At 44.1% G+C, this 17,921-nt stretch overlaps 1 protein-coding gene across 4 annotated transcripts in view; it reads left to right on the forward strand.

Annotated features, from left to right (window-relative positions):
• The window catches only part of STX8 (syntaxin 8), a 272,833-nt gene that overhangs the window by 58,353 nt on the left and 196,559 nt on the right, over positions 1–17,921 (forward strand). For 2 of the 4 annotated variants that reach the window (XM_083148397.1, XM_083148396.1), the window contains exon 3: positions 17,630–17,729. Coding sequence is in view for 1 of the 4 variants with exons in the window: in XM_083148395.1 (XP_083004521.1) it covers positions 11,353–11,369; positions 17,630–17,729 (117 nt within the window). In the remaining 3 variants the exon portion in view is untranslated. Of the gene's footprint in view, positions 1–11,253; positions 11,370–13,723; positions 13,928–17,629; positions 17,730–17,921 lie in introns of those variants that run through there. The other 2 variants (XM_083148395.1, XM_083148398.1) reach the window with 2 other exon arrangements.

Raw genomic sequence — 17,921 nt, forward strand, 5'->3', positions numbered from 1 at the left:
GCAAATCATCCATTCTGTAACTGCTTCTGCATTGTGTACATGGAAAGAAATGCATATATTTACCTATATGCCGAATTGGTTCCGGTTAACAGATCTACAGTGTCTAGATAGACAGTCAATAGGTCTACCCCAAAAGGTCAACATGCAAAAGGTCAACAGGGTCAAAATGTCGTCAGGGTCAAATGTCGACAATAAAATAGTAGACACGTGACAAGTGTCATGACATGACAAGTTTTTCATGATTTTTTTAAACCACCTTATTCTTACTTTACCACCCATGTCGGCATAAAGGGAGACTATAATAGTGTGGGAGCGTAGTGAGGCACCGAGCCCAAAGCATGTAGAGCACATTTTTTATGTCAACCGTTTAACCCTGTCGAACTATTGCATGTCGACCTTTTGGGGTAGACCTATTGACTATCTAAACACTGTCTCTCTAATAATTTGCACCCATGCAGAACTGTGCACATTGTAGCAGTGCAACCTTGCCCCTATCCATATGCCTCATATAATAGTCATCATCATCATCATCATTGTGCAGCCTATACCGTAGTTGGTGAATATGTTAATCCTGGAATGAGGCGTATATATATATATATATACTTATGTCCAACGCTGCATAGCCCACAGTTTCTTCAACACGCCCTCTAAAAACTTTACATAAGTGAGAACGCCCAGTTATGCCATTAAAGGTACAAATGGAGCGCTGTTTGGGTTTTCAGATTCAGGAGCTTGTCCAAACTGCGGACATTTGGATATCTATGAACCTATTTAACATTCAATTATATCCATTAAGTATGCCTTTTAGACCTGGGGGATATGTAGTAAGTCTTGGAGAGATAAAGTGGAGAGAGACAGCATCGGCTAATAACTGGGCATAGGAGGGGGCTACCTCTGGCTGCACTGATAGGTATCTGCCATCCAGGGTCCCCACCACTGTCCAGGGTCCTGGCACCTGTAAAATGCAGTTAACAGAGGCCTGGTGCATGCGCAGTATCTTCAAAGGTACTGCGCATGTGCAAAAGCCTGGCTTCTATGAGCTGCATCGGCTGCATCCCATAGAGGCCATCTTTGGCAGGTAAGGCAGGGAGTAGCTTCCTACAGGAATTTTGGACTCAGTCTTGGGGCCAAATGTAAAATGGTGTGAGAATCAGAAAGTGAGATATTTTGGAAGAGTTTTCTATTTTTTTTTTTTTTTTGCAGCAATCATTTATACAGAAAAAAAGTGTAATTGATTGCCACTTTAAAAATATGGGAATACTCTCCCAAAATCACTTTCTGATTTCCCACACCCTATTACATTTTACCTTTTGAAACACCTTAGGTACACAATGGGTCCGATTCAAACCTGTTCGCTGTGCTGTGAATTCGCAGCAAGTGCGAAAATCTGATGACCGTACATGTGCACGGTTCGCTATAGGCATTTGCGAGCCATCTGTGCGAAGACAGCCAGCGAAGGCTATCCTACGCTGGCATTCCTCAATCATTGAGAGAGAGGGCCGCTGACATCATCAGCAGCCTCCTTCTCCCAGCGGCCATCACAGCTCTGAGTAAGTGTAGACTTACTCGGCGCTGCGAACAGAGGGGAAATTCATACAATAAAAAGCAGAAAAGTCCCAAGGCGCTATCAGTTATCAGTCCTTGCAGCCTCAATTCCACTTGGTAATCCTCACTTGAAAACTCTCCAGAACAAATAAGGAAATAATGGCGCTTGACTTGTATATTCCGTGATGTGATTTTTCTCGTAAAAAAATATAAACAGAAAAATATGTGTATCAGTGACACAAATGATGATAAAACGATAGGGGTGAAGTTAGCCCAGGGAAAAACAAAATCGTACCGCGACTCACTCTGCAGTGAAGTGTTACAGGTGCATAACGGTTTCTTTTATGGGTTCACCACTGTGATGGATGGGAAATATGTACCAATAAAATGCAAGCAATCTCTGGTGCGTACCATACTCACCGATCAATCAGGAGTTCTAAAGCATACAAAAGTTTCTTTCAACTTCTGTGCCAGAATTACATCAATCGATCAACAACCATGATAGACAAAGTCACTCCGTACCATACTCACTAAAGGTGCAGGTATAATGATATCTTTGTGGAGCAGGTCCCCTTTTGGCTCCTCTTTCAATTAGTTTCCACATGCAGGTTTATTTCATTTGATGGTCGGCAGGGTGGCGCTGACCTGTTCGTCCTTTGGTTTTCTGAGATCCTGTACACTTGGCTTCTTTTTTGACCAAGCCTCACCTTGCTTTCTCTGCTAGTGTATGGTTTGCTTGTTCACCATCTCTGTTCTACTCAAGAATATAGGCCCGATTCAGACCTGATCACATGGTGCGAATTCGAACAGTGTCCGATTAATGATGAACTGCGCATGCACATGGGCCACAATGCACTTGCACGAGTCTGACCGGAGATGAAGTGCTGCTACTTTTTCTATCCGCAAGCCATTTGCAAGGTTATGGATAGGAAGTAGGCCTCTCTGGGTGTTTCATGGGAGTGCCAGGAAAGCGCTAGGTGTGCCTAATTGGTTTAGGGGTAGGTATATGACATCAGCAGCAGGCTGGACGTGCCTGTATTCATTGCAGGATCATTTTTACAGGGACTTTTAAAATTCACAATCCATTTCAGGTGCAACAATGGTTCACATCACTAACGTGTAAACCTGTAATGGTGAAATGAACGGGTTGGGATCATTTGGTCTATTGCATTATGATCGAAAGTCATTAGGTCGAATCCATTAGGTCGACATGCTAAAAGGTCGACATGACTCTAGGTCGACATGATTCTAGGTCGAAAGGTCATTAGTTCGACAGGTCATTAGTTCGACAAGGTCATTAGTTCGACATTGTCTATGTCGACATTCACAAGGTCGACATGGGGTTTTTCACTGTTTTTTTACCTGAATGTCAACACAGTCGACATGGACACAGTTTAAAGTGCACTGCATCCCCTCGCATCGCTCGCTGCGCTCGCGATGCGTCGGGCACGGTGCCTCGCTACGCTCGGCAAACTATTTTATTCTCCCACCACGCCCTAGTGGATGGTAGGGCATGAAATACCGCCTGTCGGCACATGTTGGCTCAAAAAACAGTGAAAAACTCCATGTCGACCTTGTGAATGTCGACATAGACAATGTCGAACTAATGACCTTGTCGAACTAATGACCTGTCGAACTAATGACCTGTCGAACTAGAACCATGTCGACCTTTTCCCATGTCGACCTAGAGTCATGTCGACCTTTTAGCATGTCGACCTAATGGATTCGACCTAATGACTGTCGACCATAATGCAGTAGACCAAATGACCGCATCCCAAATGAACAGCTACCTGTTCAATGTGTATAGATGTTATGCAAAGTACCCCCCCCCCCCCACCCCTTTTTTTTTTTTCTCCACAAGCTGAAAGCAGGACACTTGGGAGATATGGATAAGGGGTAAAACCAAAGCTTTATTCAGAGAAAGAAAAGAAATGTCTCTACGTGGTGCACCTAAAGATACAGAAATTTATTAAAAAGTAACTTTTATTTCATATTCATAAAAAACAAGGGTGCGAAATATTGACAGACAGATGACAAACATAAAACACGGACGGTGCAATAAAAAAGGATAAATTTTTATCCTTACACAGTGTGGACCCAATTCCCCAAATGGCCCCTTGTAAATGTATATACGTGCTCCTATGGCACTGCTGGCAGACACAATGGGACACTTCACAAAAATGTGTGTGCCAAACACAATGGTTTCAAGTGTCTGTCAGCCACTGTTAGTGTGTTTCAATAGGCTTGTTCACTGCTGGCTCATAGTATCATGTGGGCTCCGCTCTAATGGTGCTGCTAATTTCCCCGGAGCAGGGTAACTGGGGACGTGGTGTGACTAGCCCTCCCTGATCCTGCCAGGGGGGAATATACCAAAGTACACCCTATGAGTATAAATACAATCACAAATGTATGGTCACCCTTGCTGAAACATATAAGGGGCTGAGCATTTATCCGGCTGGTGGAACCTGGCCAGAACTGCCACTTCTGAGCCAAGATTCTCAGTGCTGCCGGGAGATGAGCCGAAGAAATGAGCTGACAAGCAGCGGGGGAACGGCACGGGACTATGTATAGACAGGCGGCGTGTATGTGTCACCGCCGTCTGTCTCCCGTCTGATCCCAGATAGGCGCACAGAGCTTCAGTAGGCAGCGGCGTGTACACAATAGCGCCGACTGTCTCACTGTGGCTCTGTGATTAGGGAGGCGGCGGTGCAGACGCCTAGCACCGCTGCTCCAGGTAGGCTTACGATCCCAGTGAAAACTGGCGTACGTGAGCCCTACCGTTAGGCAGCCAGAACACACAATAAATTTTCACAATGTCAATGGGGAGGGGAAGAGGGGAGTCAAACACACTGATTTAGGTCAGTGTACACTTCGCAAAACGGAGCTTCATCAGGACCTGGTCCTGATGAAGCTCCGTTTTGCGAAGTGTACACTGACCTAAATCAGTGTGTTTGACTCCCCTCTTCCCCTCCCCATTGACATTGTGAAAATTTATTGTGTGTTCTGGCTGCCTAACGGTAGGGCTCACGTACGCCAGTTTTCACTGGGATCGTAAGCCTACCTGGAGCAGCGGTGCTAGGCGTCTGCACCGCCGCCTCCCTAATCACAGAGCCACAGTGAGACAGTCGGCGCTATTGTGTACACGCCGCTGCCTACTGAAGCTCTGTGCGCCTATCTGGGATCAGACGGGAGACAGACGGCGGTGACACATACACGCCGCCTGTCTATACATAGTCCCGTGCCGTTCCCCCGCTGCTTGTCAGCTCATTTCTTCGGCTCATCTCCCGGCAGCAGTGAGAATCTTGGCTCAGAAGTGGCAGTTCTGGCCAGGTTCCACCAGCCGGATAAATGCTCAGCCCCTTATATGTTTCAGCAAGGGTGACCATACATTTGTGATTGTATTTATACTCATAGGGTGTACTTTGGTATATTCCCCCCTGGCAGGATCAGGGAGGGCTAGTCACACCACGTCCCCAGTTACCCTGCTCCGGGGAAATTAGCAGCACCATTAGAGCGGAGCCCACATGATACTATGAGCCAGCAGTGAACAAGCCTATTGAAACACACTAACAGTGGCTGACAGACACTTGAAACCATTGTGTTTGGCACACACATTTTTGTGAAGTGTCCCATTGTGTCTGCCAGCAGTGCCATAGGAGCACGTATATACATTTACAAGGGGCCATTTGGGGAATTGGGTCCACACTGTGTAAGGATAAAAATTTATCCTTTTTTATTGCACCGTCCGTGTTTTATGTTTGTCATCTGTCTGTCAATATTTCGCACCCTTGTTTTTTATGAATATGAAATAAAAGTTACTTTTTAATAAATTTCTGTATCTTTAGGTGCACCACGTAGAGACATTTCTTTTCTTTCTCTGAATAAAGTCCTACTTCTGTGTCCAGTGGTGGCACACCCTCATACTACTTAAGTATACGAAAAACTCATTATATGAAGTCCTGAGGGTCCTCTAATACCACATGACTGTGTGAAATTCATAAATCCTGTGCGACTGACCTTCCCCCATACCCCCCACCCTGTTTTTTGCATCTTAAAACCAAAGCTTGTTATTTGCACCAGATTTGGGGAAAAATCTCATTGATAAAGGTGTTTTTGATAAGAAGACATATAGAAAAAAGTAACTGGGATAGCTAGAGGTGAAACTAGGGTTATTGTCCCCAAGGCAAGATGACAAGTGGTGCGTACCTCACACACACACACACACACACACACACAAAATAGCCCTGCGTGCACCTTAGGCATGCATGCTCGCAAAAAAAAAAAGGGGGGGGGGGGGTGGCCAGCCAGGGAGGGGACAAGGTCTCACGTCAGGAAGAGAGTGATAGGAAGAGGGTGATGCCAGGGAGAGGGAGAAACAGAGAGGGTGACAGAGAGAGACAATGGGGGATAAAGACAAGTAGTGGGTAACAGGAAGAGGGTGAGAGGGACAGTGTGACGGAGACAAGTAGTAAGTGATTTCAGTAAGTGAGAGAGTGATGAAGATAAGTAGGGGGTAACTGGGAGAAGGTGATGAAGGTGATGGAGACAAGTAGTGGGTGACGCCAGGGAGAGTATGGCAGGGAGAGGGTGACAGACACAAGTAGTGGGTGACAAGGGGAGGGTGACACCAGGGAAAGCATGACCGGAAAGGAGTGGATGACTATATTACAATATTCTTACCTGGGCCCAGAACTGCAGCAGCAGTTTTAGCGGATTCTTTTTCTGTTTAGATTGTGACATCATATTTCCAGTGTCAAGGACAGTCTCCAGAAAGCCATGGTCGGACGTGGAGCAATTGGAAGAGGAGAGGGAGATCAAGGACCCTGCTCTCACTCAGGCCAGACTGCACAGACAGAAGTTGCCAGCTCTGCCAGGTGTACACTGCCCTGGCCAGTGGTACACCTTCTAATGGATCTGTCTCCCAGGGCACAAGTCACGTGTTATGCCACTGGTGATAGTGATGGCAAACTGTTGCCATGGGGAATATCTCCGAGACACAGAGGAGTGTTGTACAGTTATGGCCTCTGAGAGCAAAGAGCCCACATTATAAAACTGTAAAAACAGAAGTTTTGTTTCATTGGATATTTCAGAAGCTGGAACAACCCAAATATTTATGTGAGAGTACATGTAGTTTATGTACAGGTATTTGTTTCTGTGAGCCAGACGATTCTTAAGTGCAGATATTTGTCTGCTACCGAGATGTAGTTTGTGTGAGAATATAGACTGCTAAAGAAATCCCATCTTTTAAGAATCTTTAATACCCCTTTTCCACTAGGAACCTGGGTCGGACCCGGTAATTTGTACCCGGTTCGAACCGGGGTGGGACATGGGTAAGAGACACATTTCCACTACAGTGCTACCCGGTAAATTGCCTGATCATCCCCTTTTACACTTAACCCGGGTAAGGCCTTTTTTTCACTATAGCTTACATAAGAAAAAGCATTTTTAAAGGGCTTTACCATGGGAGGTCACAAAATAGGGCCACCATTACACCAAAAGGGCCACCATTAAAAATATTACAATATTAGAAGAAGAGACCACACTCATTTATTTTAAAATAACTTTTTTTTTTATTTTACTGGCAAATATTACCACACTCATTTCTGGCTGGGGCAGCCTGTGGTGCTGGCGGCAGAGAGGAAGGTGGCTGCTGGAGCAGCCTTTGATACAGCAGGGGAAAGTCAGCAGGACAGACATGAAGCACATGTGCACACAACGCTGTCCTCCATGCTATGTGCGCAGTCTGCGGGGCTCTGAGTGATGACATCACTCACCAGCGCCCCAGCAGCACCAAGCAGTGAAGATTTTTACATGCTCAGTCAAATAACCCGGTTAGGGAGCGTTTCCACTACCCTTGAATCCGGGTGCTAACCGGGTGCTACCCTGATCATGACCTGGGTAGGATTGCCGGGGAATCGAAACCGGGTTATTTGACAGGGAGCATTTCCACTAGCAGAAAAACCCGGGTAGAAGCGCGTCCCTGCGGAGATTACCGGGTTATTTCTTCTAGTGGAAAAGGGGTATTAGTGACTCAAGTTTTCGTGGCAGGGATGAGACCAGCAACCATGTCACGAGAAAGAAGAAATATGTTTGCTTTGTAGTATAGAATGTTATGATAGGTCTGATTATGATGAAATAAGCAAACATCACTTTGTCAGTGAATGGGTAGATATACTAGAAAATAAAGCATTGTGTTAAGTATTACGTATGACTAGCAACAGCATCATTGTTGAGGTCAGTAAAATGTCAGGAATTTTGTGTTTTATGGAACAGAGTTGGGGGTGGGGTGGGGGGGGGGGAGTGTTGGAAGGAGATCTGCGTTCTCCCTCCAGTTTACCTGAGCTGGTGGGCACTAGGACCGACAGAATGCAGCATGGCCTGGACCCCTCCCTCTGCTGTCGCTTGTCACAGCCAGCATCAACAAGTGTTCCCGACACTGCCGATCTAGCTACTTTAGGTACACACATCCTGTACTGTAGGTATACGCATCCTGTACTGGTTTGTGTGGTTTTTTTAATTAGTGTATTGTGTCACCTCTCACACTTTGCTGTTCCCAATTAAAGTCCACATGGATGGTAAAATATGAAAAATAAAAATCAAAGAAAAAAATGTTGCGCTTTTCATGTGTCAACCTTTTCCATGTCAATCTTTTATCAATTTTGACCTTGTGCATGTTGACCTTTTGGTGTCGACCTGCCTGTCAGTCATCCGGATACCAAAGGGATTAGTGTGTGCGCTTAAGTGATCATATAAATTTGTGGTCTTTATATGAGACATGGTGGGATATTCAGACTTGATCGCTGGGCTGCTACTTTGCAGAGCAAAGATATACACCGTCCAGTTAGAATTAAATCCTACCCCGTGCAAGCCTGCACATTTCCTAGCACAGCAGTGGCAAATGCAGGATTTTTAGAGGGGGTTTCCAATTGTAATACAAAACCTCCCTCCCTGCAGCGCATTGCAGTAACAGCCCTGAACATTTCATCAAATTATTTTTCCAATGTGTGCAGTCTGTGTGTAGCCCATCACTTAGGGCAGTATTCAATGAGAAAAATTATCCGTGCATGGCGAGAGATTTTTTCTCTCGCCATGCACTCGCCCTGTTCCGGAGGGCTCGCTGCCACTCCTGCTCACACTATTCAATGTGGTTAAGACTCGCCGCCACTCGCGGCGAGTCTTAACCCCTGCAGCGGACGAGCGTCCGCGGCAGGGAGCTGGCAGGGAGCCGGGGGACGGTGGCAGCCAGGGAGATTAAAGTCTCCCTGGCTGCCCCAGAACATATGTGGAGGGGAGGCGGGCTCCCCAGGACCCAGGCAGCACAAGCTGCCCCCCCTATAGCCAGCGGGGGACCCAGTATTCACTGCACCCGATCGTGCATATGTAATGATCGGGTGCAGTGAATATATGAATATCTAATGAGCGGCTCGAGAGCTCCGGCCCCCTGCTGGCTGCTCTGTGTAAAAAATTTTTTTTAAAAAAAGTTATTTTTTTTTTAAATTAAATATATATTCATGTGCTATAAGCACATGAATAAAAATAACATGCCCCTTCACAGAAAAAAAATCCAGATTTTTTTACACCAAAATTAAAAAAAAAAACCTTTTAGTTTAAAAGTTCACATTCCAGTTCTCCATGAAAAGATGGAGAATTGCTACACGGAGAGACATGGCGAAAATCACTTAAAAAGACGGTGAAAACATCACATTAAATAGGGTGGTTCACTTTTGGAGAGCAAAATGCTCCTTCCAACGCGAAAATAGCACAAACTCGCCATAAAACCACAGCAAATTTTTCTCATTGAATACTGCCCTTACTCTGTGGCTGCTATAGAAGCAGCACACCCTCCAACTGTACCTTTTTGGCAGCTACAGAACCATTTTTTTATGGCTTGGACCAGTGGCGTAAGTTTGTCCAAGTTGCCCGGAGGCAATATAAATATTGGTGCCCCCCACCCCAATAGCTCAATCAGTAAGGTCTCAGTCTCCAGTAAGACAGGTCATGGGTTCTAATACTGGGTAACACAATCAAAAATGATGTTAGAAGGGGGAGTTAGCCACAGAAATGATATTGATGGCGGTACTTGTGTACAATCACGGCTCCCACGATGTCCATCGCATAGTAAAAAATCGCATCGCATGCAATTCGATTGCATGCGATTTGATTGCATGCGATTTTTAACAGAAATGCATCCAAATGCATTGAAATTAGTATCAAACATGTTCAATGGCCCCCAAATGTCATTTTTCAGGCTGTACCACCCCCACTATCAACGCGAACCGGAAGCGTGGTGAGCGCAGCGAGCCCGCGAGGGGCGGCGGTACGCGTCCTACGACCTTTTCATACCCCCACTATCCACGTCGGCGTGGATTTGAGAATAGAAAGTGTGGCGAGCGCAGCGAGCCACCGAGCCCGAAGCGTGGCGAGCGCAGCATGCCCCGCGAGGGGACACAGATACCTTCACAGGTATCCGCGTCCCCTCGCGGGCTTCACAGGTGTCCGTGTCCGCTCGCCACGCTTCGGGCTCGGTGGCTCGCTGCGCTCAACACACTTTCTATTTTCAACTCCACGCCTACGTGGATAGTGGGGGTATGAAAAAGTCGTAGGACGCGTACCGCCGCCCCTTGCGGGCTCGCTGCGCTCGTCACGCTTCGGGCTCGCGTTGATAGTGGGGGTGGTACAGCCTGAAAAATGACATTTGGGGGCCATTGAACATGTTTGATACTAATTTCAATGCATTTGGATGCATTTCTGTTAAAAATCGCATGCGATCGCATGCGATTTAAAAAAAAATATGCTTAAAACCGGCAAAAATCGCATCCCATCGCATGCCACTACATATGGCATGCGATGGGAGCCGTGAAAGTACACAAGTACCTTGATGGCTTTCAATGAACTGCCCGAGCGCCCGAAAAGGGGGCGTGGCGTATGCAAATTAGTGTGTGGCTTATGCTAATTAGCTGCAACCTCATTTTCATACGAGATTGGGGGGGTCTCTTAACTGCCACCCCCCGCAGCGGGACAATGCCTGCCGCGGGTGGGACAGCGGGACAGGATCCGAAAATCGGGACTGTCCCGCTGTAATCGTGACAGTTGGGAGGTATGGGTATGAAGCGGTCAGATCGGGGCCAGAGTTGACTTCTGGGCACATCTGCATTTTCCCTGATACTCACAGAAAACACCTGGTTACCACCCCCAAACGCTAGCGTTTTGTCAATCAACTTGCGAACGGCCAGCGATCAAAAAATGTGCAGGATTTTATTACGGGATAGCCTACTATGATCCATAAGCATGTGCAGTCTATCGATAATCACCCAGCGTGCAAATTCGCAGCCCCGTGACCAGGTCTGAATAACCAACACAGCAATGTATTAATGCAATTTTTACAGTTGGACAGTGTTTCAAAACAGTTGTTTTTCCAAACTAAACAGCTGTAATTCCATGCTGTCCTGCATGAAAAACCATTTTTGCATGTGGTGAACTGAAGATCTTTTGCATATCATGTTATATAAAATGTGTATAATATATATATATATATATATATATATATATATATATATATATATTTAAACAGACAAACACGTATATGTATTTACATTTCTATATTTCTATCAAAGTTTAACCACTTACCATTCATTATATTCTATTAGCATTTAAGTTATACAGAGCAGAACTGTCATTCCTTTTAGCCTTTTAGTATCTTTATACTGAATCAACTCGCAGCCCACACTAGTTTGTCCCTCCTCGCTGGCCGTCTGTCATGTGATACAAGCAGGAAGTGTATCTCCTGTCTGTGCTGTTACTGTAGCGATGGCTCCTGATCCCTGGTGAGTACAGTGCAGCTCAGCTGTTTTATATTCTTCATGTTGACTTGGGAACTTGTCACGAAATGTTACTGTACCTGGTTGTTTTACTGGCCACCTACTTGGCAGACGTTAGAGTACTGCAATCCCCATTTTATCATGTTTACTTAGTTTCTTTAATGATGAACATATTTTATATCTCACAGGCTAATCACAAATAGATAATTGTTAAATCGTTTATAAAGCCAGGAGAATATGTGATAGGACTTTATGGTAAGAATTATTACATCAACATGTAGATTGTGGTTACTTTTGTTGAGTTTGCATTTAACTTTAAAATGAAGCGATATTTCCATGGATTAATCTTGATTATGTGTGACTGGTGCTGTAAATGAGGGCATTTGGCAGCCAGGATGATACTTTACATCAGTGGAAGGCAAGGTTTTTCTGGAGTGCCACCAACATTATTCAGTACATGCATTTACAAAGGTAATGTATGGGTACTAAAATAATATTTAAACGTTTATAATGCTCTTTCTCCAACAGGACTCCAGAAGCTTGTTAGTGGCTTCCCATTTTATTTATTAACAGTTATTTATATAGTGAAAAATATTCTGCAGCACTTTACAGAAAATAGTTGAACACTCACATCAGTCCCTGCCCCAGTGGAGCTTCCAATCTACATTCCCTACCACATATACACGCGCGCACACACATTTATTCTAGGCTTAATTTTGTTGGGAGCCAATTAATTTGCTATAATATTTTTGGATAAAGCGGAGTACCCAGAGGAGAATATACAAACTCTGCAGTTAGGGCCATGGTGGGAATCGAACCCATGACCGCAGTGCTGTCCCATTACAGGCTGATAGTTTGTTGTCTGGCGATTAAAGAAATGCTTTAAAAATTTTGTATTGTTAAAATTCTGCTGTGACTCTATTTAGTAGTAATAGTGTAAAGAAGGTCTCCATTTATTAATGATACATATATCCATTAGTGCTCCCTAAGGGGTAATGTCCTACTTTCACCTTTCATCAAACAGCTTACTGCTGTTTGCTTCTGTACTGCTCTCACCTTGCCAGCAATGGTGACCCAGCGCTTATTTTCCAGCTTCAGGGGAGTCTTCCAGATATTGCTGGTTCCCTGCCAGGCGAAGGAATCATGCACCTGATCTGACTTTCTGTTGTGCATGCCTCCGCTAAGGTGGAAAACAGCACTAGACCTCGCCATAGAGCTAGCTAATGCTGAATACCAGCTCTTAGTATCACTCTGTTACTGATACTAAACAAAATATGCTGTTGATATTAAATTTCATTAATAAATGGGGCCTAAAGTTTGAAATAAGTAGCCTGTTATTTTTCATGATCTCCAAACCATATTTGCACCATTTAAATTAAATGTGACGCCTTGTTCTAAAGCAAGTATAGTTGATTTTTGCATTTCTGAAGCCAGTTTACCAGCATCTGTGCAGTTAGCAAGGTCGGTCCTTACTGTGGATGCTGAGTCCTCACTGAAGTCCCGGTGGCTGCTGCAGTGTTAACCAGCCCAAATATCTGGCAGCACTTCTATAGGGAGCAGAGTAGGCTCCAGCTGTATAGTTACAGGAGAGCTGTAGAGTGGGAGCAGACATCCTGTTCTCTGAGGAATGTTTCTTACTGATGTCTCCCTGGTAGCCGGGCATGATCAACACCTGTAGGAAGCATGAGGTGGCTACTTCTGTCTGGGGAAGCCACCCAAATGACAAATGGGACAAAGTGTGTGACTCTGCAGAGGGAGGCACCTGCACCACTGTTCCCAGTTGAGAGTCTACTGATGTAACAGTGCAGTCTGGGGTCCGGAAAGAGTTCATAATCAGACACACATTGGCAGGTATTCAATGCTGTTTGCGAGTGGTGACAGCGAGAAGGGCTTCCTGCTCGCTGTCACCACTTACCCTGATTCAACACACCCTCCGCATACGCCAATTCCCCCTTGCTCCGTTTTTTGAGCGAGGGAGAATTGGCATATGCGGCTCCAGAAGCAGCGAGACTCGCGGCTAAAAACAGCGAGTTTTCTGCAGTAGCCGCGGGTCCTGTGACGGCATGGATTTCCCCAGAATGTTGAATAGAGCGAGCGGCCGGTGTGGGGGTTAAACAGCGAGGATCGCTGGTTTTCTGCAATCCTCGCTGTTTAACCCCCTCGCTGGCCGCTCGCTGCAGCATTGAATACCCCCAAAGTGTAACACATGCTTATTTGTGAAGGGGGTCACAGTGGTGGAACAATTCTGACTGATAGTGGTCTGTGCTCTCTGATATCATGTTGCTGTCCTGATTGTCTTTTTGTTTTGCTTTGTCTCTGCTGCTCCGTCCCAATTAAACCAGTATATTTTTGGATTGTGGGTGGAAACTGGAGTACCTGGAGGAAAACCACACAAGCAGGTGGCGAATATACACATGTCCATGGTGGGAATCAAACCCATGACCTCAGTGCTGTGAGACAGTAATGCTAACCACTACACCATCCGTACTGCCTTTAAAAAGGGAATTTTGGATCTGACAGATAGAGCTGGTGCATATATCGATGGCGTACTGAAATGATGCACTGTAAGTTGGCCTCTCAGTTGTGTGTAAATGGACAGTGACATTAGCATAAGATGCAGGCGCATCTGTGGCTGATTTAGAATCGGGCCCATAATGACCAGGCAGAGAAACTAATCATAGTGCATATACAAAGAGAATGTTCAACCATCTACTGTACCTCTTGTGTGTGTAATATCTAGCAAGATGGACTCAAGCCTTCAAGTGAACCAATGTTTAGGAAAATACAGCCCAAAACGTAATAATATGAATGTGAAATGTAACTTTTTCTAGCAAGTGCTGCTTTCTTATAAATATTACTCAGACTTGCCCCTGTTTTTAAGGTCATGGTGCACATTTAGTCTATTTCATCTTAAGGTCTATACACACTGAACGGCTATGCCCAGCGTGTATGGACAGCGATGATGCGTGGGGAAAGCCGCTCAGTGCATACACACTGAGCGGCTTTCCCCCTGCCCGGCACCGACGGAGGGGTGGGGGGGGGGAGGACGGCATAGCGCTCTGCAAAGCCGTCCTGAAAGCCACTCATCTGCTGGTGTAACCAGCAGATGAACGGCTTTCCCGGCGATGTTGCAGGAGAGCGCAGCAGGGCTCATCACCCGGGCATACACACTGGGCGGCTTTGAGCTGAAAGCCACTCAAAACTGCTGTTTTGAGCGACTTTCAGCTCAAAGTCGCCCAGTGTGTACGGGCCTTAACATTAGCTTGTTGTATTTATTTTTTATCTAGTCTGTTCCATTGGATTTGTTATGTACACAAGACCTCACATGAGAAATTGATAGATACAATTATGTTGTCTTTCAGAATTTATGATGGTAATTATTAGTATACACAAATGCTCTTTTCTAACTCAAAGTAACAACAGCAAGTCATCACACACACACACACACACACACACACACGTACACATGTGTTGGGGTACAACATTGTTTCCCAACTCCAATTCTCAGCGACCCCTAACAGTGCTTGTTTTGCAGATCTCCTCACTGTCACAAATGGAATAATTAACCCCTCCTGCAGATCTTTTAAAAAAGTTACCTTTTATTTAGGCTAAATTATTAGGTATATAATTTGTCATATTTAATGATGTGATACTGTCTGAAAAAAAAAAAATCATCAATTATTGTCTTCACAATTTTTCTTTTTCTTTTTGCTGCCAGTAATAAATAAAAAATCAACTATTTATTTACATTTTTATTTTGTCACTCTTATTGTCATTCCTTCTTTATAACTTAGCTCACCGTATGATTAAAAAGCTTGAACATTATATTGGATGAAGAAATGGACAATATTGGGTCACCGATACATATTTATAATGTTATGTCTAAGGTTATTGCTATACTCTAATTCAACCTGAGAATTCCCTCCCCCCCTGCTATTTAGTATGCAGGAGTAAGGGCATACTGTTGGGTGCCACTAGACATCCTCAATTCACGACACAGTAGTGCTCCTTAGTCAGAGTATGCCACAAAGTAGTTCCCCTTATACATGTTAGGCCACACAGAAGTACCTATTAATAATATTATTATTATTATAATTTTATTTAAAAGGTGCCACAAGTGTTTCGCAGCACCGTACAAAGGAACAGTACAGGAACAGTTATATTAATATAAAAATGGTTAAGAATGGGAATTACTGAGTGTAGTGTGCCCATTCATTTCTGTTGATTACACTGTGAAAATGACTGTGACTATTAGCTATTTAGGGTTGTTGCTGTTGTTGGGTTCTCAGTACCTGAGGCAAAAGAGAGGTACATTTGTGTATCATCTACATAGCAGTGGAAGATCAGGCATTGGTACCTGATTGGGTATGGTATTATAGGTAGAGTAAAAAAGTTAACCACCAAAAGGTCAATATGAGAAAATGGTTGACACCTAAAACATCAACAATAGTTTTTTTTTTTTTTTTTAGATTCTTGGGGTGTCAATTAGTTTTTTCTTTTAGCACAAGGACCCCAGTTTGTGTACTGCATACCCTGGCATGGCTTGATTCACTCTCCATACTTTGGGCAAGGTTACCAGTCATAGTCCAAGTGGATGTTAAAATGTGAAAAAGTTATAAAACTGAAAATAATTGCGAAAAACTCATGTCAACCATATGCCGTGTCAACCTTTTTACTGTTGCTCAAAGGACCAGATACCTGATTGTTTCACACGCACATGAAAACCATAAATGTACTTTTATTGGTTTTTTTTTTTTTTTTTTATATAAAAACCTACTGGGTACATCTGTAACTGGCACTACTGGGGTAATAACATGTAACTGGCACTAAATATGTGCAAGGACATGATTGCTTGGCATTCAAATTCAGTGTCTGGGATTGTACACAAACTTTGTTTCATTTTTTAAAAACTTGTTTCATGCACAAAAAAAAAAATTTGTATTTTAGTGTTCATTCTAGCACCCGCCATCTTTGAAAACCCATGCAGTTCCTCTTCCCTGCCTGGGGTGTCGCTGTCTGCTGTAATGCTTCTAGCACAGTGTGGTCTGTATATCAGCACTGATGTGCAAATCAGACCTGTGCTAGAAACACCACAGCAGACAGCGACACCCCAGGCAGGGAAGAGGAACTCCATTGGTTTTTAAAGATGGCGGGTGCTAGAATGAACACTATATTTCATGTGTTTGATGTGCTTATACATCATAAATATTCCAAAATATGGAATAATCCGTTATTCTAAATTCTTCTGGTCCCGACCATTTTGGATAAGGGATACTCAACCTGTATATTATAGGGGCTCATCATAAATGTTGAAATTTTGGTGTCCAAATAAGAACAATATAGTGCTTGCAAATTTAGAGTTTTACAAAGTGAACTGTTTTTTTTTTTTTTCTAATCAGGCTGATATGGCAGACGTGGTAGAAAAGGGGGTATATAGGATTCTGGGGGGGGGTTATCAAATTCCAGGTGTTAATGTAGTGTGGGTAATTGTCCAGAAAGGGATATGCAATTTTGTTTCACCTGACTCAGGCAGGTAAAAGCAGACCCATTATTTAGTGAAAATGGTGCTTCTGCGTCCAAAAACACAAAGGTTTCACGGAACCTGTGTGTTTTTTGTGGGGTGACTTAATAGGCGACTATGGGAACAAAGAGGACACACATTTCAGAGAGCACCCAAAAATGCAATCATGGTGGCAAATACTACTTTATGAGATGTATTTGTTGGTAATGGAGCCCAAGTAGGATATAGGGGAGTATTCGAGTTTTACAAGACAGCAGATGGCACCCAACAGAGCTTATCAATTGTAGGTGAGGTGCATTGTTGGAGTCGCAGTTTTAAAGAGCTTCTAAATTAACAAGCACCCGATGATGTATATAAATATGCTGTCTCCCTTAAAGTTCACTGTAACCATTCTTTCTTCATTTGGAATGTAAATGTTGAAAGGGCCATTATAGCTTTGTATTTAAATAGTTATTTTTTTTTTTTTTTTTTGTAATCTACAAAAATGGTACACTGACTGCTACTCTGCTCTATTAGGGTTCTTCCTCTCTATATACCTCCAGCAACCCATGATTTGTAATGATACTTTTGTTGTACCTCCCGCTTTGGCCAGTGTACTAAGATTCTTTATTGGCCATACTAGGAGAGTGCACCTGGTGGGGGGTCACAATGATCTCTAGTGTCCGATTAGTATCAGGGCCTCTCATGTTATCCTTCTATTGTGTGTTAACATGACAGTGTTTCTCATCATTCCATTTTTATGCAGGTTGTCTACATATGATGCCACTTACCACATTGCCCAGGAGATTGCAGAGAAAATCCATGAGAGGAACCGCTACCTGAGGAATGGGGAGAACCCTGTCAAGGTAAAGTTGACGGGTGCTAAGTATTTAAAAGAAAAGTAGAATACAAAATGCTATTATAGTGAATTACTGGTAATACAGAGGTGATATTAGCTTATGCCCCATTCACACAAGTCAAGGGATCCTCTGTGCTGAGTGATACTGTTTAGCACCGATCGCTCAGCACACAGCTCTGCCCCAGCGATGTGTGCTGAG

Source organism: Crinia signifera, chromosome 6, assembly GCF_055691185.1.
Source record: "Crinia signifera chromosome 6, ASM5569118v1, whole genome shotgun sequence".
Lineage (NCBI taxonomy): Eukaryota > Metazoa > Chordata > Amphibia > Anura > Myobatrachidae > Crinia > Crinia signifera.